The following is a 22,179-nucleotide window of genomic DNA, read 5'->3' on the forward strand; positions in this document are numbered from 1 at the left end:
CTTCTCCATTTGTAAGGCTACGATCCTCAAGCGGGCTTCGAGCACATAAACTGGTCCAGTTCTGTTTGTTCTCCAGAGTGATTAGTTCCAGCTCGTGCCCTGGGGCGCCTCCCGTGGTGGTCAAGGTCACCTGAGTTGTCTCTAGCTTTGTTCTGCTATCCAGACCTGTGCCCTCCTAAGGGAAAAAGGAAGGTTTAAGAACAGAGCTTCCCCTTGGGCCCTCATGTAGAACTCTGCCTCTCATGTGCCCTTATAAGATATGGATTGTGTTTATTTGTGTGCGTGTCTTGGAAGCCTGCTAGACTGTGTAATTGAAAGTTTTTGTTTTAGCCCCAAATAAGCTCTGTGCTCTGCTGAGACTGCCCACTTGGCAAATGTTTTCCCATGGTTTTCTGTATGCTTTATCACAAATGTTAGTTTCATTCATCTAAAAAAAGGTTTTTCAAGTATTATGACAAGGGAAGATCCCTACAGAGAAGAATTCAGTTATGACAGGATGCCAGCCCTGGAGCGGGGAAGACAGGAAGCGGGACATTACGCTCCAGAGAGGAAATCCAGTGACCTCCAGCTCGCCAAAAGGTTCCATCCTTGCTTCAGTTACCGAACATGGATCTTCTCCTTGTTGATGGGGGTAAATATGTCAAGCATAAGACTAAGGAAAACAGCACATTTACGATAACTGGGAAGGCGTTACTGAAGAAATCATTCTTTAAACGTTAGGTATAATTACTGAAAAAGAATTTTTGGCAATATGTAGGAAGCCCTTTCTTTATTCGTTAGACTGTTCTCTAATATCAGAACTGGCAAGGCCAGTAAGTCTGCCTCTGGGCATTAGCTTTTAAATTTCTCTTTTGACTGTTGTCTAAGATAAGTTTTTTTTTTAACTTGTACTCTGTGAACCTAAAAAACATTTGGATAACTATTTAAATATAATTGGTTTTCATTAAATATAATATAATTAATTTCATTAAATATAGTTGGTTTTCATATTTCATTCTACTCATTTAAAAACATTATTCTAAAAAGGAGAACCATGGGTTTTACCAGACAGTCGAAGGCGTCCACGACGCAAAAAAGATTAAGAATCTGGTTGAAACTGTTACATTATTAATTTTTTTAGGCTATGTTTTTGCAGGAATCTAACAAATTGTTTGTTAAAATGACCACAAAAATAAACGGGCCATGGAGAGTGTGTTAAACTGATTCAGTTCTGAACTCTTGAAGAGCAGGGATCTACCATCTAAGAATTAGAGCTCATTGAAAATCCCCAATAATAATCACATGGCATCAGGGAATTTCAGCAGGCAACTGATCTGCATCCTTTCCCAATAAGAGCACAGGCAGCATTGTACAGTGGCCAAGCGGGAGGACCTCCTCTGGTTGCCCGGGTCTGAGACAATGTCCCAACTGTTACAAACACTGTGAGTCCAGGATGTCTCATCTCATTAAAAATGAAAAACAGATACTTATTCCTTGCAGTTCACAAACCCCAGTAAGCATACAAGAAATGGAAATAATTTTCAAATAATGTTTTTGTCTGAGTCTGTACCAGTTATACTTAGGAGGTCATTGTGTGCGTGCCTGGCATTGCTCTGGAGGGCACAGAACCCGAGGAGGCAGGGGCTGTGCCTCTAAGGGGCTTTGGCTTGGGACAAGACTGAAAAATGCCTTTGATTTATGGAATCTATATTGATTTTTTTAGTATTTGGGGCTTTTTTTTAAGCATTACCATTAGCTTTCTTTATCGATGGCAGGAAACAAAATTTGGTTGCCTTAGAGACCATAGCCTACTTTATAGCAGATAATTCCATAGAAAAATGTAAATGTATAAAGCTAGGACAGAATACTTGTGTGTAGGGTCCTAGGATATGGTCAGTCACTAGCCAAGATCCAGCCAGCTTGGATCCAGTCATTTCTGTCCAGTAAGAGACAGCTTGGTAGAGGGAGGAGGCTCTGCTATGTATCCCGGCCATGTCAAGAACCATATGGTAAGGAACCCCATCATCCTGCCAGTTCCTTAGCAATTAGTGCTGAGGAGATGCAGTTTACTGTGTGGGAAAAATATGCCTCCTTTACTTAGGGGATAACAGTTTCACTCTGCAGACTCTGTTTTCCATATACTTTAAACAGAGACTCCATATTCGTTAGGATTTCCTTGAGGTACAATACAACCCTTCCTAGTCTTACTTGTTTTTGTTTGTTTGTTTTGATTTTGGAGGCAATGGGGGTTAAGTGACCTGCCCAGGGTCACACAGCCAATAAGTGTCTGAGGCCGCATTTGAACTCGGGTCCCTCCTGACTCCGGGGCTGGTGCTCTATTCACTTCACCACCTTGCTGCCCCTTTAGTCTTACTTTTTTGGCTTTAGCAGTTATTAAGTTATACAAAATTTTCACTCTTAAGGCATGTTGTTCCAAAAAATTCTTTTTATCCTTTTAAACTACCTCAGCCTGTTTCTCAAAATTTCTGAACTCAAAACATTTCTGTCAGTTTTGCAGGTGTCTATACATGTGCCAAACCAATTCACTCTCTTAGTTCAGATCTCTACAATGGTTCTCAGAAGCTCCAGAAACCTGGACATTGGCTATTCGAGTCTATTAACAGCTTCCTTCAATATTAACCAAACACTAGTCAAGTGTTGTGCTTTCAAAAAATTACTCCTTTCCTGATTATCTAGTTAGCTGTTTTCTTGTCGTTGGGCTTTTTGGGTTTATTTTATTTTGCCCAGTGCCAGCCTTAACCTTAATTTGTATTTCTATTTTGCAGAGTTGCCTTCTTGTCACTTCTGGCTTTTCACTTTACCTGGGAAATGTTTTCCCTTCTGAAATGGATTATTTACGCTGTGCAGCAGGTTCAGTAAGCAAAATTCTTAATTGTGTACTTCTTATGCTGCCAAAACATAATCCCTTGGGCGTTTGTATTACTTCACTCTTGAATTTCCGGACTAGTGTTTTTTTATTTCTTCCAAAGTACATTTCCTCTGCTTTTGCTTCATTTTATTGTTGGCTGAAATGGTGATAGGATCATAGATGAGATCTGGAAGAGACCTTGGGGGTCACTGAGCCCCACTCTGTCCCTTTAAAGGTGAATTCTAGAAACGGCCTCTTGACTTGCTAGACTGACTGGTTCTATAATCTTTAAATTACACGGAACGTGCTAACTCACTAAAATCTAAGTACTCTTCTTTTTGGCTTAGAATCATAGTTATAATCCCAAAAGAATCACAAGGATGTGAGTTCGAGAACTATGCACAGGCCAGTAGAGAAGGCCGGCCTTCATTTCAGGAAGGGACGTGAGAATCATGGGAGCTCATGGATTAGCTCCGATCATGCTTTGAAATTGGCTTAAATCGGTCCTGCTGAGTAGGAGTGTAGTGTTACCAGCTCCATTTTACTGAGGAGGGAGCTGAAGGTCAGAGATTTGTTTGTGGTTTGTCCGTAGTCACCAAGGCTTGGCAGCCGCAAAGCTCAGGCCTCTCATTCCAATATCAGTCCTCTTCCCAGATAGTGCGGAGAAAATTTGAGAATCATCAGACTAGTCAGTCAGCAAACATTTGTTAAGCACTTACTGCGAGCCAGCCTCGGTGCTAAGTGCTGGGCATACAAGGAGAGGCAAAAGACAGTGATTGCCCTTAAGGAACTCAGGGTCTAACGGAAGACAATAATGCCCAGACAGTCCGGTGGCTTGGGTGAGTCCTGCGGCCCTGCTGCTGGGTGGCGCCTGGGGCCCCCTGCCAGAGAGAAGCAGAGTCCCCAGGGGCTGGAGGTGCTGAGAAGGGAGGTGATCAGAGCTGGCCAGAAGGTGCTGGTTATGAAGACAAGCAGTTAGATGGGAAATGTGTGACCAAAGGGAGCTCTGAAAGATCTCTTAGAGCCAGAGGACAAAGGAGAAATGGAATCCACTGGTCACCTTCTGAAGGAAACCCCCAAATGATAACTCCCAACAGCATTGGAGCCAAAGTGTAGAGAAAATACCGCAGCCAGCCAGAAAGACAGAATTCTAGGGCTGAGGAACTGCAGTCAGCATCACACGTGGTTTAGTAGCTGCTGCCAGCAAGGCGTGGAGAGCTTAGAATGGGGTAGTCAGAAGGCAGAGGATGCAGGCTGACAACCAAGAATTAATTACCTGGCAAAACCAAATGTGATTCCACCTTTAATGAACTAAAAGGCTTCCAAGCTTTCCTGATGAGAGGACTGAGCGCTGTGGAAACTTTGAAGCTCAAGCACAGGAGTTCAGAGAAACGTGAAAAGGTCAACATGAGTGAAATGGTAAAGGACCAAACGGGGTGACCGCTTGCCTGTTAATATGGGGAGGTGACACACGTGTCTCCTCTGAACCCGATCAGCAGCGGTGGTGGAGGGAGTCTAGGAGTAGTTCTGTTATGTCTTATTATTGGGGGTTTTTTTTTTGAGGCAGTCAGGGTTAGGGGATTTGTGCAGGGTTGCACAGCTAGTCAGTGTCTGAGGTTGGATTTGAACTCAGGTCTTCCTCAGGCCCAGCACTCTATCCACTGTACCACCTAGCTGTCCCTCTATCTTGTGATCTTAATAGATGAATGAAAAGGGAAAGAGGAATATATTGGGAGAGGGAGAAGGTAGAGGGGAAAATATTCAGAAAATCATCTCGCGTCATCAGGGTGGGAAATTAGACCTCTCTACAACCAGGGAGGAAGTGGGAGGCTGATGCTTGAACCTTATTCTCACCTGAACTGATGAAAGGGAGGAAGAATGCACAAACACACACACACACACACACACACACACACACACACAGAGCTGGGCACCAAAATTCATGCCACTTAACAGGGAAACGGGAGGGGCAGGAGAGAAGGTAGACAGGGGAACTAGAGGAAGGAGCTATTAAGGGAGGCATCATTCTTGAGCTAGCCCTTACTTGCATTCTGATTGGGAAATCTCTTTTAGTTCCTCTCATGCCCAGTCACAATAGATCATCCCCAAAGCTTGCATGTAGTGAAATGCCGAGGACATGTGAAGAGGAGAATGGTTTTAGCGCCGAACCTGCCCCTTCTATTCTGTGCCCACATTAAGGATTGAGCTGGTAAAAAAGAAAAAGACCAAAAAGATGGGAAATCTTTGCCGTATTTCCCCTAGGAACAAAATCACTGCCTTTCTCTACCAGGAAGGAAAATTTGAGAAATCCTGCTCCAGACCGTTCAAATGAAGTATTTTAATTTTCTTACTTTTTCCCTCGTGCCTCACTGCTTCAGTACAGGTGCCAAATGAGATCGTGTCTGTCCCTCCTAATGTAGTGAAGCCCTTTGAGGGCGTAAGTAATCACGTTCCTTCTTTAAACATGTAATCCACGGTGTCTGTCATTTTTAGGCATATAGATAAACATTTTTTAATTGAATCACAGTGGGTGAATTTTAAGAATGCTTCTTATTTCTCTGACTACGCTGTAACCTCCTTGAGAGAAGGAGATGCCTCTGTGCCGTCCACAGGGAGGAATTCAGGAGATACTTGGTGAACTAGCTGAATTAAATGTAAACATGTGGCAACATCTGCCTGAGTGCCCACATGAAGTTTCATATAGCTGGTATTCCTCTAGACCAGGGGTGGGGAACCTGTGGCCTCGAGGCTGCTTGTGGCCTCCAGGTCCTCAGGTGCAACCCTTTGACTCAATCCAGACTTCACAGAACAAGTCCCCTTCATAAAAGGCTTCGTTCTGTAAAACCTGGGCTCAGTTTAAAGGCTGCCCCCAAGGACCGAGAAGAAGCCCAGGTTCCCGGCCCCTGCTCTAGAACACACTGAGTTGTACTAAATAGCCTTCACTTTGTATGTCTAAAGGCATGCCAGAGTGCAGAACGGTTTTCCTGATTTGTACAATTTTCATCTCCATCCCAGAAAAGCCTAAACATTTAATTTGATGTTCTTGTTAGCGAAGCATCTGCTTCATCTTCTCCTTTAATTTTTCAGTGCATTCCTTCAGCCATCGTGAGTTTTGCTATAGCACGAAACAAGGTGAACTCGGTGAGTATCTGTAGCTATGCTGCTAACTTTTGAGCTATGACACTTACTGGTTGATTTGGCTTGGATTTGATTTGAGAATATGCTCTCCTAAAAGTATTAGGTGGCCCATGTACCAGGCCTCAGATTTTAGAGCTAGAAGGAGCCTGAGAAATCACTTGGTCCAGCTTCCTCCTCTTCTTATGGATGAGGAAACTGAGGCGCAGATGTTTTCCAAACATCCCAGAACTTATCTGTTGCACCACTTGGACTATAACTGAGGTACTAAGATGGTTTCCTGAGGCCTTCCCTGCCTCCATCTACCTTTCCCTCTCAACTTCTCTTCCTCCTCTCAGCCTCTCCCCATCCCCCCATCACACCTGCGTTTGTAGATTGGACTGTTTCCTCCCTGAACATCCAGGCCTCTTCAAAAGGGAAATCAATGCATCATAGAGATTTCAAAAAAGGAGGAAAAATATAAATAGATGGACAAATAGAGAGAGAAACAAATCCACCAAACGTTTATTAAGTGTCAGCAGAGACAGAAAGAGCATCCCCTGCCTCCAGGAGCTTATGTTCTGATGACTATTGTTGTGGGTGAAATTTAACAAAGGTAAACTGAAGCAATTTTTTGCACAAGTTAGCATTTATTAGCAGGGGCTTATTGCTTGTCGGTAAATGACTGGGTCACTGACTTGTCTCCATTTCTGCCAGATACCCTGAGTAGACAGACAGCTGCCCTTCTGTAGGTGTGGGGGAGTGCAGAGCAAAGGGCAGACCAGAGTAGATGCCATCGCAGGGTGTCAGGAAACGTGATGCAGTGAACGTGATTGGCTGGAAGTTTGGTCGTGGGGGTAGCAACGCCCCCCTCCTCCTCTCTTGAGACTAGGAAGGACTCATTGAGTCCAGGCCAGAACCTTTGCAGGGTGGCAGTGGTGGTATAAAGATATTAGACCCTGACTCCTTTGTTCACATGAATCCCCCAAGGTGGCTAAATTCCCTGAGGCAGGAATAGATCAGTGATTGGGAGGAGAGCTGGATTTTTAAACTTACCCTGTTATAGACCAGCTGGATTTTGAACCAAGTTCGGAGACAAAGACCCATTTACTCAAGCAATTACAAGCCAAAATCAATTATTTGTAAATTGGATCAATAGAAAATGATACAGCATTAATATCGATCATTTCACTATATATATGTATATATATTGTGTCTATAATTAAGGTGAACTTTGGTTGTAGGATTACAGCTCTCTTAGGATTTAAAAAAAATTATATGATAACCTTTGGAACGTTTGGAAAGAGATGGAGGTATCCCACAAACAGGACTGAGAATTATGGCTCCAATTTGCTGTTCTCATGATCTTTCATTCTTTTTAAAAAATTATTTGTTTGTTTGTTTGTTTTAATTTTTTAATGATCTTTCATTCTTTAGCTAATTAAAGAAGAGCACTGTTATTGTTCACTGTTTTTCAGATCCCAAACTTTCAGATTTTGTTTGTTTCGACATTTGCCATCACAACAACATGTTTAGTTTGGTTTGGATGTAAACTTGTCCTGAATCCATCAGCAATAAATGTGAGTTGCTTTTAAAATGAGGAATTACAAACACTTTTCCTCATACTACTCATTTTTAAATTTTTTTTATTTTTTTGCTTTTTTGGTGAAGCCATTGGGGGTTAAGTGACTTGCCCAGGGTCACACAGTTAGTTAGTGTCATGTGTCTGAGGCTGGATTTGAACTCAGGTCCTCCTGACTCCAGGGCCAGTGCTCTATCCACTGCACCACCAAGCTGCCCCCATACTATTCTTACACAGGACATGCTGCTAACGCCAAGTGGCGCGGTGTGTAGGTAGTGCTACCCCAAGTTAGAGTTTGGGGACACTTTGTCTTTGTCTCGCCTCAGCACAGACAAGCATTCAGTAGCTCAGATATTCAGTAAACATATGTTGAATTTAGTTTTTGAAATACTATTTTTACAGTATTTTTCAAGAAACCAACAAACATTAAGTGCCTGCTGTGTACCACACCTTCTGCTGGGGCCGTCATAAAGTCACAGCTCGAGGAGCTGACTGTGCACTGGGGAAACGACATGTCCGCAGCCAAGTCTAGAGCGAGCCATTCGGGCTGGCTGGAGACGCCCTGAGCCGTGGGAGCAGGGGAGCTTCGTGTGTGGCGCTGCTGATTTTTAGGAGAGAACGCAGTCCCGTGTCTCTCGTTCTGTGTGCTGGTTTGAATGGCTTTGTTGATAGTTACTAGTTTAGCACTAGATGATGTTAGATCCCAAAGGCAGGCTGTCAGAGGAATGCAGAAGGAGACCCCCCAGCAAGACCGAGCCTCCCTCTGACTCCAACCAGCTCAGCCCTGAACTTCTGGAAGTGGGGCTGGGGCCACTTCTTGCTAGATTCGAGGGCTGTTGTTTGACTTTAGAACTGTCTTGACAACATCTGGTACTTCTGTGGTCCCACATGAACCCCATAATTTTGGAGACTGTTATTAGAAAACCACTCGAAGTTGAGGACGTCGTAGATTCAGTTCAGTTCAGCAATGAACATTTTGTAAGCTAGGTAGCACAGTGGGTAGTGTGCCAGCCTGGACTCACTGAGACCTGAGTTCAAATCAGTCCTCAGATCTTCATTAGCTGTGTGACCTTGGACAAGTCGGTTAACCTCTGCCTGCCTCAGTTTCCTCAATTGTAAAAACTGTAAAACAGGGATCATAGTTGTACCTGCCTCACAGAGCTGTTGCTTAGGAGCAAGTGAGATAATATTTATAAAGCGCTTAGCACAATGCCTGCAATACCATAGGCCCTCAGTAAATAACTTGCCCGTTCCCCCTTTCCCGTAAGTGTCTTCACTGTGCCACATACGAGGCATAGACAGAGAAAAAGCAAACAGTCCTGTTCCCCAAGCAGCTTCTGGTCTGCCGGGGGCTCAGCGTGCGCCCAGAGAGGTCGCCATGAGGTAATTTTGGGGAGGGTGAGAGCGCCGACAGCAGAGGAAATCAGACCTTTTGGAACTTTGGGGATGCGATGAGGAAGAGTAGCAGATGACAGGCACCATCTACAGCCCGCCACCTCTTCTTTTGCTTGTTCTGCGGCTCGGGCACCTACCTTGGGAATGCAGGCGAGGCACGTGTGGGATTGAGCCTGTGCTCGCCAGTGGAGGCTGTCGCGGGATCATGGCATCTCTGAGTTGGAAGGGACCCCAGAGGCCAGCCTGTCCACCGGTGCTTGAGCAGGCGTGCATTCTGTCTAACGGTCTGGAGGGCTTCCTTACGGCTTCACAGCCGGCGCCCTGCTGTTCGTGCCGCTTCCTGGCCAGATCCACCCCACGCTGCCTGCACTCCCGCCGGCATCCTCAGCTCTGCGCTGCCCCCTCCCCCAACCTTGATTCGGCCCCTGAGATGCTTGCTGCACTCTGATGAGGCCAGAACCGAGTCACTTCTGCCACAGCATCCCTCGTCACTGCCCCCACCCCAGCTCCCCTTTGCGCCTTGTCTCTTCCCACATCAGAGTACCAGCTCTTTGAGATCAGGGGCTGCCAGGCAGGAAGGGCTTGATCGGTGCTGGCCTCTGCTCCTGGCCCGGTGAGCTTCTCAGCCTAGAGGACTCGTCTGCCAGGCAGCCCCTTCCTCCGATTGGGCAGGACGGCCTGCGTCTTTAGGAAGGTGCTTGGCCAGCCACAGCCGTGTGGGCTCCTTCCTTCCCCTCAGGTCTCTTCTCTCCGCCGGGCCCCTGCAGGCACCTCCTCACACCTTTGCATACAGAATGGGAGCTCCCAGCGGGCAGGAGCTGACTGCCTTTTGCTTGTACCTGTGTTCCTCACGCTTAGCACCACAGTCCCTGCAACATCGGAAGCCTTTAGCAATCCTCCTCCGCTCATTCATTCTTTTATTTATTTATTGTTTTGCAGTTTCTCTCAAAAAGTTTATTTTTAAAATATGTGGTATTTTCACATAGTAATAATAATACACTAACACCGCTTGGATGACGTCCTGAGTCTACATGCCTACAGATAGTATAGGAAGAGGAAGTATAAAGAGAAGAACAAATAAAAGAATGAAGCTCTCAGCTCACAGGCCTTAAGACATTTTGGTCTTAGCTACTCGAAATAACACACTGCAATAATTATCTCACACAGCAGACACGTTTGAACTTGCCTGGTCTATACATGCAGCCCCAGAACTTATCCATGTTATAAAAGGCCACACCACCTTCCAGAGGATGCTCATTCAGACTGCTCAGCTTTGAAAAATTTTAGCAATGAAAATGACACATCTCCTTTCACCTATTGAGCAACAAATGATTGTAGACAAGGAGCACTGGACAGCAACATAAGATACTAGGATCAGCGATATGAGGCTATATGACGTCACTTTTTGTTGGTTGAATAGCCACTAGGCACAAAGCTACCCAAGAGTTGGCCAACTCTGTCCTATGAGCATCTATAGACAGGAAGGCTGAGATCCTGTGATCTAGTGGCAAGTCTAATGCTACAGTAATTTCTTTCTTTTTTTTTTTTTGTAGGAATGCTTTATTTTTATTTTTTTTCCATAAGCTTTTGAGTTGAAAATTTTTTTCTCCCTTTTTCTCCCCCCCCTCCCCAAGATGGCGCACAATCTGACATAGGCTTTACATTTACATACCCATTAGACATATTTTCACATTAGTGAAGTTGTAAGTAAAAATTAAAACCAATAGGAGGAACCATCAGAAAGATGAAACAAAACTCAACAGAAGGTAAAAATAGGTGACAGCGATTCGACTTCCATAGTTCTTTCTTTGGATGTGGACAGCATTTTCCATCCCGAGGCCTCTGGAGATGTCTTAGATCCTGGTAATGCTGAGAAGGGTTCAGTTTAACACTCTTAGTCATTGCCTAACGTGGCTGCTATTGTATACAAAGTCCTCTTGGTTCTGCTCACTTCACTCAGCATCAAACCATATAAGTCTTCCCAGGTTTTTCTGAAGTCAGCCTGTTCATCATTTCTTATAGAACAATAGTATTCCACCGCCCATTCATTCTTGAACCAAGCAAGCTAGCTCATCTTCCCTTCCACACAGCAGCTTCTCACGGCTTCTGTGACTTTTGCCAGGTTCCCTCTCAGCCTTCTTTTCCCACGTTTATCCTCCCTGCCCACAGCAGATGCGATGCTGTCCAGCCCTCCCATTGTCCAAGTCACTCTGCTCTGAGTTTTCTCTTGCCCGTCAATGCCCATCTTAAACCCTGGAACGAAAAATCCTTGAGATGTGGTCTAATCCGAGCAGCGCCTTAGAAGACTGTGATATTGCCGCCCTCACTCTGGATGCCGGGCCTCCTTCCGTGCAATTTGGGGTCGTAACAACTTCTTTGTCAGGTTATGCTCTCTCAGCCCATTAAATCCCCTGGTCATCTAGTCATGCTTCCTGCGGGCTGAAGGGCCTTCTCCTACAGGAAGCCTATCCAGATCTGTCGGGTCACTACCGTCCTCCGGATCCTGAAATTACATTGTATGTGTAACCCAATGAAGCTGTTACAGAGAAGGAATCTTTACTTCCAGAGAGAATCACAAATACACAGACACACTCCCCTAACATATAGGAGGCACAATCATCAGTGCCCTCTCATTCTATACCACCTCATTCTCCAGGGAGGGGAGGGGGATTAGGTTCATACTTAGCTTGGTTCCCTTAGAGCACAGTTCCAGTCTATGTTCAAGCCCCTTGGCTTTTGGGGGTCTCCATGCTGCTGCATACCTGCAGTCCTGCTCCTGACTCTGAGGTTGCCAGGGCAGACACAGCCAGCTCCATGTTAGGCATCAAGGAAGGCCCCTGAGCTAGCTTGCATACTTAGATAATACATGCATACATACATACATGGGTATATATTATATTAGATTCTTAAAAAAGTTTTGTTTTTCTTTTCTTTTTCTAGTATACTTCCTTTCCCGCTAAGTAATTAGTATTGTACCTTCCGCAGGTTCCATTTTTAGCCCTGCAGCTAACCTTTGAATAAATTAAAAACAAGGACCAAAGCAAAAACTGTCCCTAAAATAAATCCCTCAGTCCATATTTTACAAAGTTGAGCAAAGCACATTTCCACATTAGACGCGACTAAACCATTTGCTTCTTTTTGCGTCTTAATTCAGCGCCTCAATCGGAAGGTGAGGGTTGGAAAGGTGTCATCTAGTAGTAAACAGAGTTTTAGAGTCTTTCAAAGTTGTTTTTCTCTCGAATGTTAGTATTGTACAAATTGTTTTGGTTCGACTTCTGCATTGCTTTGTAAAGGTCTTCCCAATTTCCTCTAAAATTGTCTATTTCATGATTTCTTCTGGCACCTTGTAGCTTCAGCAGCAGTGCCTCAATTCACCTGTTTTCTCCCAGCCTCTCCCACACATCATCTCCCTCCTTTGTCCTCTTTACTGATCTCATATGTGTGAAGTAGAACCTCAAGATCATTTAAAAGTCCATTTCTCTAATTATTGGTGATTTAGAGCATCCTTTCCCATGGTTTATCGCTAGCTTCGATTTCTTCCTTTGAAAACTGCCTGCTATAGACCATTTACATATTGGGGAACAGCTTTTATTAGTTTTATTTCTTTGTTAGTTCTTCATGTATCTTAGAAAATGAGAACTTTATTAGAGAAAGTCAAAGATTTTTCCCAGTTACCTGTTTTTCTTCTCATTTTTATTGTTAGATTTGTTGTGCGAAAACTTTTAAATTTTATGTCACCAAGATGGCCCATTTTCTCTTGTGTGAGCCTGTTTGTGGCTTGTTTACTTAGGAACTCTTCACCTCTCTGTAAATGGGAAAAGTAATTTCTTTCTTGCTCCTCTAATTTCTTGAGGATGTGACTTTTTATATCAAAATCACATATCCATTTGTAGCTTCTCTTGTTCTATGCTATGAGGTGTAGGTCTAAGCTTAATTTCTGCCAGACTGTTGACCAGTTTTCTCTGCAGTTTTAGTCAAATCGTAGTCCTCTTCTCCCAGTAAATGGGGTCTTTAGATTTATTAAACAAGGTAGATTCTGTGTCTGTTTGCTTCTGTATGTTGTGTACCAAATCTTTCCCACTGATCAAACTTTTTTTTAAACCAGTACTAAATTGTTTTTAATGATTACTGCTTTTTAGTAGAATCTGAGATCTGGCACTACTAGCCCCTTCTCATTTTTCTTGTTATTTCTCTTGAGATTCTTGATGTTTTTTTTTTCTCCAGGTTTTGTTTTGTTTTTCCTTGTTTTATTAAATTTATCTAGGGAGTTTGATTGGTATGGCATTGAATAAATTAATTTAGGTAGTTTTGCCATTTTTATTATATTGGCTTGAACTACTTGAGCAATTAATTAGTTTGTAGTGTATAGTAGGCCATAAACTAAGGTTAAATGAATCTCTTGAAAATTACTTTTTTTAAGCGCGTAAGGAGAGGAGTAGGGCCAGGAGCTCCCTGGGTGAAGAAGCAGCAGAAGGGATTCCTTCCCTCTCCAGGGCCCCACTGCCTTTTGGAGAAAGAAGAGGAGAGTTGGGCGTCCCCGGGTGTCCCCCCGATGGTGTGGGAGTGGTGCCTCAACCTTTCGAGCCAGCTGCAGCATAGGACGGGATCAGTTAGACATGTGTGCACGTGCGTGTGTGTGTGTGTGTGTGTAGGTAAAGCACGTTGCACTATTACTCGTTAGTGTTTTCATTCATTTCCAGATCTTTACCTCTTTCTGTTTGATGTGTTGTCACAGTCTCACTCGAATTCTCGCTCTTTGTGTGGGTGTCTCGGTCCCCTATGCCACTGAGCATTTCTTGTTAGCCTGTGCTCCGTCTTTGTGTGGTCAGTGCCTCGGGTGGCCTGCTCTGCCCCCCTACTCAGCTTTTTTGTTCCCTGAACTGAACATTCCTCACGGGTGCCCAGCCAGCCTTAGCTTATAAACTCTTTTAATACAGGAAAATCAACACCAGTCAGCAAACATTAAGTACCTGCTGCCAGCACTTAGCACAATACGTGGCACATAGTAGGCACTTAATACATGTTTCTTTAAAGAAAATATATTTAGACACTCCTAAGAGAACCCATAATTTTTACAAGCATAAGAATGTTAACCTCAGAGCAGATGTATACAGTAATTATTTTAGAGAAATTTGAGTTTTTCAAAAGAGTAATGTTACTTTATTATCATTTTCTTGGTAGATAAATTTCAATTTGATTCTGCTAATTCTATTAGAAATCTTGATGGCAACTACAGTGATTATTTCTGCAAGATCTAATGAAGAATGTTTTAAAAGAAAGAAGGTAAGTTTGTCCATGCAAATTGTGTCATTCATATTAGTTTCATTTTTAAGCTTTCCCAAATAATTAATTAATGTCCTCTCCCTTTTCTGTGGAAATTTGACTTTATTTTTTCATATGATCTTTACATATTTACATTTTATAAGTGGAGCTCAGCCATAATATTTTGTTTTTATTTAAGCAAAAACTTAGAAACATGTAGTTTTTACATATGGCTTTCCCCTAAGCTTCCCATAGAAGATCCACCCCAAATCCTGGAGACCTTCAGAACTGGTCCTTTCAAAGTGCTGGGTTACACATATAAAGCATTTGGGCTGTTCATACCTTGTCTGATCATTCTTTTTTTCCCCCAATTTTTTTTTTTAGGCAATTGGGGTTAAGTGACTTGCCCAGCTAGTAAGTGTCAAGTGTTTGGTCTGAGGCCAGATTTGAACTCAGGTCCTCCTGACCTCAGGGCTGGTGCTCTATCCATTGCACCACCTAGCAGCCCCTTGTCAGATCATTCCTTTTCATGACTGGCCCTCCTTTTTTCTCAGTTGTACATGTTCTTAGCAATGTCTTTAAAACTGTCCAGAGTTTGATGAAAACTAGTAGTGCTAATGTAAAGTCATCCACTGAAATCCTATCTGTGGCCTGGAAGGATTCAGGACTCTTGAAGCCTGTCTTTGCAAAATGCAAACCCTGGCAGATTGTCCCAGGCTAGAAAGGATCTGCATAGAGACCAGGCTGTAGCCTGCATGTCTGTCACCCAAGGAAGGACCAGTTAGACTGGGTTGGAAACAGCTTGTGGGCCATCAGGTGATCAATTCCTCACGGGTGTGTAGGTCAGATAGATGTGAAGAGCCATCTGCTCATAAATAGGAAGGTTTTCGCCTGTATGTATGGAGGAACCCTACTTGTCTTCTTAAAAACAATCCATGAGACGTGGCAAGGTGGGAGTTTACGTGAAATAGGTCCTGGCCTTCTTAGCGTGCTGAAGCCTCGATGTAAGTCAGCAGGAAGACATGACAGCCAAAGAGAAATGCACCTTTTGGCTCCATTTACAAACATGTAATGTTTAGAATGGTGGCAGTAACTGATTGATGGTCCTCTTTCCTGGTCAGACAAGATCTGGAGCTTTGTGTCCAGTTTTGGGCAACGAATTTTAGGAAAGACATTGAAAAGCTAGAGCATGGCCACGGGAAGGCAATCGAGATGTCGAAGGGACTCAAAATGATGGCGTCAACTGAAAGTCTGGAGCTGGTTGGCCTGGAGATAAGAGTCTTGAGGAGGAACTAGATAACTTCACAGGGTCGGCCCTAATGGGAGAGATTTGTGGGAAGACTAGAGTTAACTAACCATTCAATTTAACAAACTTTTATTAAGTGCCTTCTGTGTGAATGAAAAGAAAAAGTTCTAAGTGTTTGCTATGTGTTAAGCATGATGCTGAGCTCTGGGAATGCAAATAGAGAACCAGTATATAGTCTCTGTTCACATGGAGCTCACATTCTACTAGGGGAGTCTGCATGTATGGGAGGATTCGGCTGCAGGGCAGATGGAAAGCCTTGCCCATTGCAGTAAGGATGGCACGAACCAGCACTTAGCACAGTGTCTGGCACGTAGTAGGGCTAGGAGCTCAACAAATGGTTATTGACTGACTGTCCCAGGGGTCCTTAGAAGGGCATTGCAGTTGGTGACTCTTCTTCAAGCAGTGCTAGCTGCCATGTCTATCTTTATGTGCCGGGTGCAGTAGGGAGTGAAGGTCACTATGCCAGGCTTTGCTGTAAATAAAGGAGCTTATAGCATGCTGATTAGAAGAGAAACGGTTTGATCTACTTGTAATGGGGTGAACTGCTTCAGGAGGTAATGATTTTCCCATCATGGTAAGTCTAAAAGCAAAGGTTGGATGACTGTTTGATGAGATGGGTAGAGAAGCAATTCCTATCTTTCTTAGAGGTTGGACCACCCTTTCGCTTCTAAGAATTTGGTTCTTTAAGCCCCTGGAAGAACTCTGCCTTCAGTTATCAGCAGCCTCAGTAAGCCAAAGTTACCCAAAAAGGCTTTACTTGATGGAGGGATTGTAAGGAATCAAGATCATTTCTCAGGCTCTTTTCTTCCTGGTCTAATGTTTCCCTACCGACTTTGACACGTTCTATTTCTCAACATCTCCATGAAGTAAGGAAGCTTTGTTCTGCGCATTCTAGGTAACAAAACTCTGTCCTGGCTCTCTCAGCAAGGGCTGGAGATCTAGAATGAGCATGGCCTCCATTTACCTGTGCAAATGCCAATGTAATAAACAATGTGGTTTCTTGACCTTATTTATTTTCTTTTTAGAATGCCATATGTGATAGTTCCAGCATTTTGAACGGCATAACCTTTCCTACTCGAGTCCTGAAATCCTATTCAGTAAGAAAAACTTTCTCTTCAGGGTATTAAATGGGAGGGAGGGTCAACGATGAAAATCCTCTGTTAAAAGAAAATGGCGCCATGATGTGTGAATCTTACATTTGTGGTGTAGCTGATCCCAAGCCATGCCACTGGTTTGTGAAACTCACCTTGTCCAATTCATTATAAGCCTTCAAAACCATTGTAGTTAATAGAACACTAAGTTCTTTAAGCCATATGTCTGCAGCTTTCCCTCTGTACAGAACTTGAATGTAACTAAGATATTGGGAAACCATGCCAGCTTCACATCTCACAGCGGGAGAAAGTGGGAATGGTGGTGTGCTGGAGCCAGCTCCCCCCAGCTTGGGGGCACCGTACCTTGGAATCAGCAAATGCTATAAACCAGGGCTTAACTTGACTTTTTGTCGATTCTTTAGACTTAAAGGGATGGAGAAAATGTTAACAATGCAGATTAAACTTGAAAGTGTGTCTTTTGTACATTCCCCACCCCCAAGAGCCAATTTTTTGTTTGTTTTTGTTTCTAAATAATATTTTATTTTTTCCTCAATTACACGTTAAAACAATTTTTACAATTTCTTAAAAAAAAGTTTTGAGTTCCAAATTCTGTCCCTCCTTCCCTCCCTCCCCTCCCCCTTCCCTGAGATGGGAAGCAGTCTGCTGTAGATTATACGTGTGCAATCATGTAAAACATTTCCATATTAGTCATTTTGTACAAAAAAGAATTGAACAAGGAAGAAAGAAAGAAAAGAAAAAAGGATAGGGGCAGCTAGGTGGCACAGTGGATAGAGCACCTGCCCTGGATTCAGGAGGACCTGAGTTCAAATCCGGCCTCAGACTCATAACACTTATTAGTTGTGTGATCCTGGGCAAGTCACTTAACCCCATTGCCTAGCCCAAAAAAAAAAAAAAAGAAAGAAAGATAGTACACTTCAGATCACATCAGTCCTTCCTCTGCAGGCGGATAGTATGTATGCCTCATCACGAGTCCTTTGGAATTGTCCTGGATCGTTGTATTGCTGAGAAAAGCTCAGTCATCCATGATTCTTCATTGTGCCGTGTTTCAGTTACTGTGTACAGCGGTCTCCTGGTTCGGCTCCCTTCACTTTGCGTCAGTCCATACGAGCCTTTCCAGGTTTTTCTGAGGTCCGCCTGCTCGTCATTTCTCATAGCACAATAGGGTTCTGTCACAATCACGCACCATACCTTGTTCAGCCACTCCCCAGTTGATGGGCGTCCCCTCAATTTCCAATTCTCAGCCGCCACGGAAAGAGCTGCTGTCAATATGTTTGTGCGTGTGACTCCTTTCCCTTTCTAAAAAATCTGTTTGGGATGTAGACCTAACAGTCTATCGCTGGATCAGAGGACTTGCCCAGTTTTGTAGCCCTTTGGGCGGTGTTGCCAGAAAGCCAGTTGTTAAACATCTGCCAGCAACAGCGCTGGTTGCTGTTGTCCACTCATTTTTGACTGTCCCCGGCTCTTCGTGGCCCCATTGGGGGTTTTCTTGGCAAAGACGCTGCAGTGGTTGGCCATTGCCTTCTCCAGCTCATTTGACAGATGAGGAAACTGAGGCAAATAGGTTAAGCGACTTGTCCAGGGTCACACAGTTAGGAAGTGTCTGAGACTAGATTTAACTCAAGAAGATGTGTCTTCGCTGACTTCAGGCCTGTACCGCCTAGCTGCCAACAGCACTGCTTAGTAAGTATCCAGAGCGCGCCTGCAGCTACTCCTTTACGAGTACAGTGTTTTAGATTTCTCAATAATGGGGTCATGCAAGGGGAAATATTTTGTAGAGGAGAAAATGGAGCCTGAAAGAGGTATATCGTTCTGCCTGGGGTCATCTGTTCTCTGGGGACGTGCCAGAGTCGGTGCGTGGGGGCGGGTTTTCCATCTGTGAAGCAGTGTGGCCCTCTGCTCCTCCAAAGAGACTGCATTTTGTGCATAGAGATGAATCAGTCAGGGCCTCTTGTGTGTCCGGCACTGCGCTTGGCCCTGGGGATGCAAAGAAAGGCAAAAACTCCGTCCCTGTCCTCCATGAGCTCACAGACAGCAAGAAAACACCCGTGTTCCAGTAAGACACGGCCAGGATCAGTTGGAAATGATCTCCAGTGGAGGGCACTAGTATGAAAGGCTTCCAGCAGAAGGGGAGATTTTAGCTGGGACTTGCAGGAAGGCAGGGGTAGAGTCGGGGCAGGAAGAGCCTGGGGGACAGCCACGTAAAATGCTGAGAGTCAGGAGATGGAGAATCTTTTCATGGGACAGCAGGAGGCCAGGGTCACTGGGTCCATCAGGTATAAGACGGTGTTACTGGACTGTCATCACCTGGAGGGGAAGGGCTGCCCCCTTCTTGGCAATCTTCTGGGGGGAGACTGAATGGCCACTTGTCAGATGTGTTATACTGAGGATTCCTTGGCCTTGGGGATGGCGTTGGATGGCTGCTGGTGTCCTTTTCAGCTGAAATTCCTCAGCCAAGCCCTTGCCTTGTTTTTCTAGTAGGGGGTGGGGTGGTTTTTGTTTGTTCGGGGTTTTTTTTTTTTTTTGGTAAATTACCAGGGGCTTGTTAAGCATCTATTAAGACCCAGTACTAAATAAATAAAAAATTGAGAATAGAAAGGCATAGAGCATGGCCATCCTTGCCTTTAAAGAGCTTGCATTTTATTGGAGGACAGGATAGGTGCACTTACTCATGGAGAACAGAATCATGGGGCCCTTGGAGAGGAAGGCACCAGCAGCAGGCACAGGCCCAAGTAAGGTGTGCTGCAGAAGGCGATGCTTGGGCTCAGTCCTGAAGTTAGTGCCTGTGATTCCAGGAGGTAAAAGTGAAGAGGGCAGAACATTCGGGCTGTGTGCCACAGACAGGAGAAGGAGGAGCATTTGGCGAATGGAATTGGGAATGGCAGCATGGCTGGGTGCCCCTGTGTGCGGCCTCTGTAACAGTCGGGAGGAGCTGGCTCATGACGGACTTCAACTGCTGAATAGAGAATTTTGGATTAGATCCTGGTCATAAGAGGTTGCCACTGGAGTTATATTGAGGGGGGCTGGGGGCGACGAGGTCAAACGTGCCCTTTAGGAAACTCACTTTGGCGTCTGTGTGGTGAATGGACCGGAGTGGGGAAAGGCAAGGCAGGAAGCCCAACAAGCAGTCACTTGTCCAGGCCTGGGTGTGGAGAGGAAGGGGACATGGGCAAAGATGCAGAGACAGAAATGACAAGATCCGGCCTCTGATTGGCTGTGCAGAATGAGGGAGCGGCACGCATTGAGGATGACACCAAGGTTGTGGATAGTAATGGGGAAGGAAGTTCAGAAGAGGGGTGGGTTTGGGGGAAGTTTAATTCTCTTTTGGACATAAGTGTGAGATCCCTACAGGACAGTCAACAAGAAATGAGCACGAGGCAAATGGTGGTGTTCAAGAGAGCCTTGGTCTGAAAAATAGGCCTGGGGTCACTAAGTGAGAATGCTGAGAGAAAAGATGAAAGGGGCCCAAACAGAGCCTTGCTCACCCTTAGGGAGAGGATTTGTGTGATAAGTCAGTGGAGGATTCAGTATTGCGGAGGGAGGTGAGGTCAGGAAGACTGAAGGTTGAGAAGACACCTTCGAATTTGTCAATAAGATGATCATTTGGAGAGAACAATTTTAGTTGAGTGATAAGATTGAAAGCCTGATAGCAGAGTGTTTATGAGTGAGTGAGGGGACGTGTAGGTGACTTGTCTATGAAAGGGAGGGTTAGGGTTAGGATTAGGGTTAGCTAGGTAAAGGTTGAAAGCTAGTGGGGATGGCAGGATCCAATGGTTTAGCTTTTTCCAAGGATGGGGCAGACTTGGTGGTGTTACAATTGAAATTAAGGTAAACTGAGGCACAGTTGAAATTGAAGTAAACTGAGGCACAAAGTTCAGAGCATGTTCAATTTATTGCTAAGGCTAGCAATTACCAAGAAAATGGTTCTCTTGGCTGCTCAGCCAGCTAAAAGACCACGAGGTGGGGCTTACTAGCCTTCCTAGAGTTTTGGGGAGTACGAGAAAACAAAGAACAGGAAGTATCACAGTCTGAAGTAAGGTGGATGCTAGAAAGCAATATGAGTGGGTGGAAGTCTGGAATGCAGGGCTGGCAACAACCCCTCCTTCCATCTGGTTGCTGTGGAAAGCTCCACCTCCATGGCTAGTTAGTGTTACTATGATAACAGACCTGACGTTCTTGAAGGACAGCCAGTGTTGCAGAGATAAAGACTTCCTGGCTCCCACCTGCATCTTTCAAGGCTTGTTGTCGAGATAACATCTCCCTAAATTGTACACGGATATGCTCTCTTAATCGTGTGTGGACAGTAAGATGTGTAGACATAATATAGTCCTTTGGATTGAGGTGATGTATAGGACAACTGCTGAGGGAGGAAAGCTGAACTTGTGAACATGGAAACGTGGCGTAGGCAGTTACAGACTAAATTGATCACAGAATGGGATCCAATGTAACATAAAATCAGTATTTGGTTTTCTCAGGTGTGTCTGTCACCGGCAAGCAGTAGATGGAGACGTGACAGTCGGAGAGAGTGAGGGGGAAGAGACGGGGTCATGACGTACGTGTAGATGGGTTGTGCTTGAGAGGAGAAGGTTCTCTTTATCGCAGACCGGAGTAAAGGAGGAAGATATTTGGGAAGGGCAGTGTTAAGGGGTATGGGAGAAGACGGGAAGAGGAAGCTCACAGAGAATAAAAAAAAGTGTTCTCAGTAACGAAAGAAGTGAAATTTTCCCGAGGGAGGGCATAGCTGCCATGTAGACGTGAATTGTTTTACTAAGAGTTTGACAGTGGAAAGGAGAGTGTAAGCAGAGTGGGAATGTTGGTTTGGCCCCGTGCTGAAGGGTAGAGGGATTGGAGGTAACAGTGAGGACAGAGAATTGGATGGGGAGGATGGAGCCTGTGCTGTGTCCCAAGGAGCAGCCCCCAGGCAGGAGTCGGGCCTCCCTTCCATTGTGGCCGAGTTACAGTCTAATCAAGGAATAAGGAGAGCGGACCTGCTCTTTCTGCTGTTGCAGCTACTGGTGTTGCTGCTTCCGTGACGTTGTTGGCTTCTCTTGTGACAAAAGTGACCCAGTTTTCCCTTCTCTATTTCTGCCTCCTGTTACCATGGGGCAGGAGGCTGGTGAGAGCTAGCTGTGGAATACAGAGTGGGCAGAGGCAGCAGCAAAGGAAGGCAGGGGGGAGGACTTTGTTCTGGCAGCAAGGGTGGTCAGAAGTGCCAAAGGAAAGATTCTATGGGATGAGGACGGAACTGGGCTAGTAATAGCAGAGGAAGCGACGGGGGATATTTTTAGTGCAAAACGTTTTCTCACTTTTGTTACCACGTGCTCCAACTTTTAAGCTCTGGTCAGTAAGCTCTGGTCAGTCCAGAGTTTTGTGTAGGTTGTCGTAGACAAAGGGCCTGTCTCTGTGAGTTTCTGGCTTGTAGGGCTAACAGGTACTCAGGATTTTTTGATAACTCTCAGGGTGGAATTAGAGCATCTGACTTGCAATTCAGAAGTTCGAAACTCCAAGAAGTTCTTAAATTTGTGCATGATTAAAAGCAGAATTCTGATGGTATCAGGCTCAA

At 44.7% G+C, this 22,179-nt stretch overlaps 1 protein-coding gene across 1 annotated transcript in view; it reads left to right on the top strand.

Moving 5' to 3' along the window:
- Positions 1-22,179, top strand: part of MLC1 (modulator of VRAC current 1) — a 39,189-nt gene that overhangs the window by 6,506 nt on the left and 10,504 nt on the right. The window contains exons 3-8 of the mRNA XM_020982921.2: positions 438-631; positions 2,766-2,855; positions 5,936-5,989; positions 7,441-7,542; positions 14,121-14,222; positions 16,533-16,604. Of these exons, the coding sequence (XP_020838580.1) occupies positions 452-631; positions 2,766-2,855; positions 5,936-5,989; positions 7,441-7,542; positions 14,121-14,222; positions 16,533-16,604 (600 nt within the window). The 5' untranslated portion in view covers positions 438-451. The remainder of the gene's footprint in view (positions 1-437; positions 632-2,765; positions 2,856-5,935; positions 5,990-7,440; positions 7,543-14,120; positions 14,223-16,532; positions 16,605-22,179) is intronic.

Source organism: Phascolarctos cinereus, unplaced genomic scaffold (genome assembly GCF_003287225.1).
Source record: "Phascolarctos cinereus isolate Bilbo 61053 unplaced genomic scaffold, phaCin_HiC Scaffold_1;HRSCAF=81, whole genome shotgun sequence".
NCBI lineage: Eukaryota > Metazoa > Chordata > Mammalia > Diprotodontia > Phascolarctidae > Phascolarctos > Phascolarctos cinereus.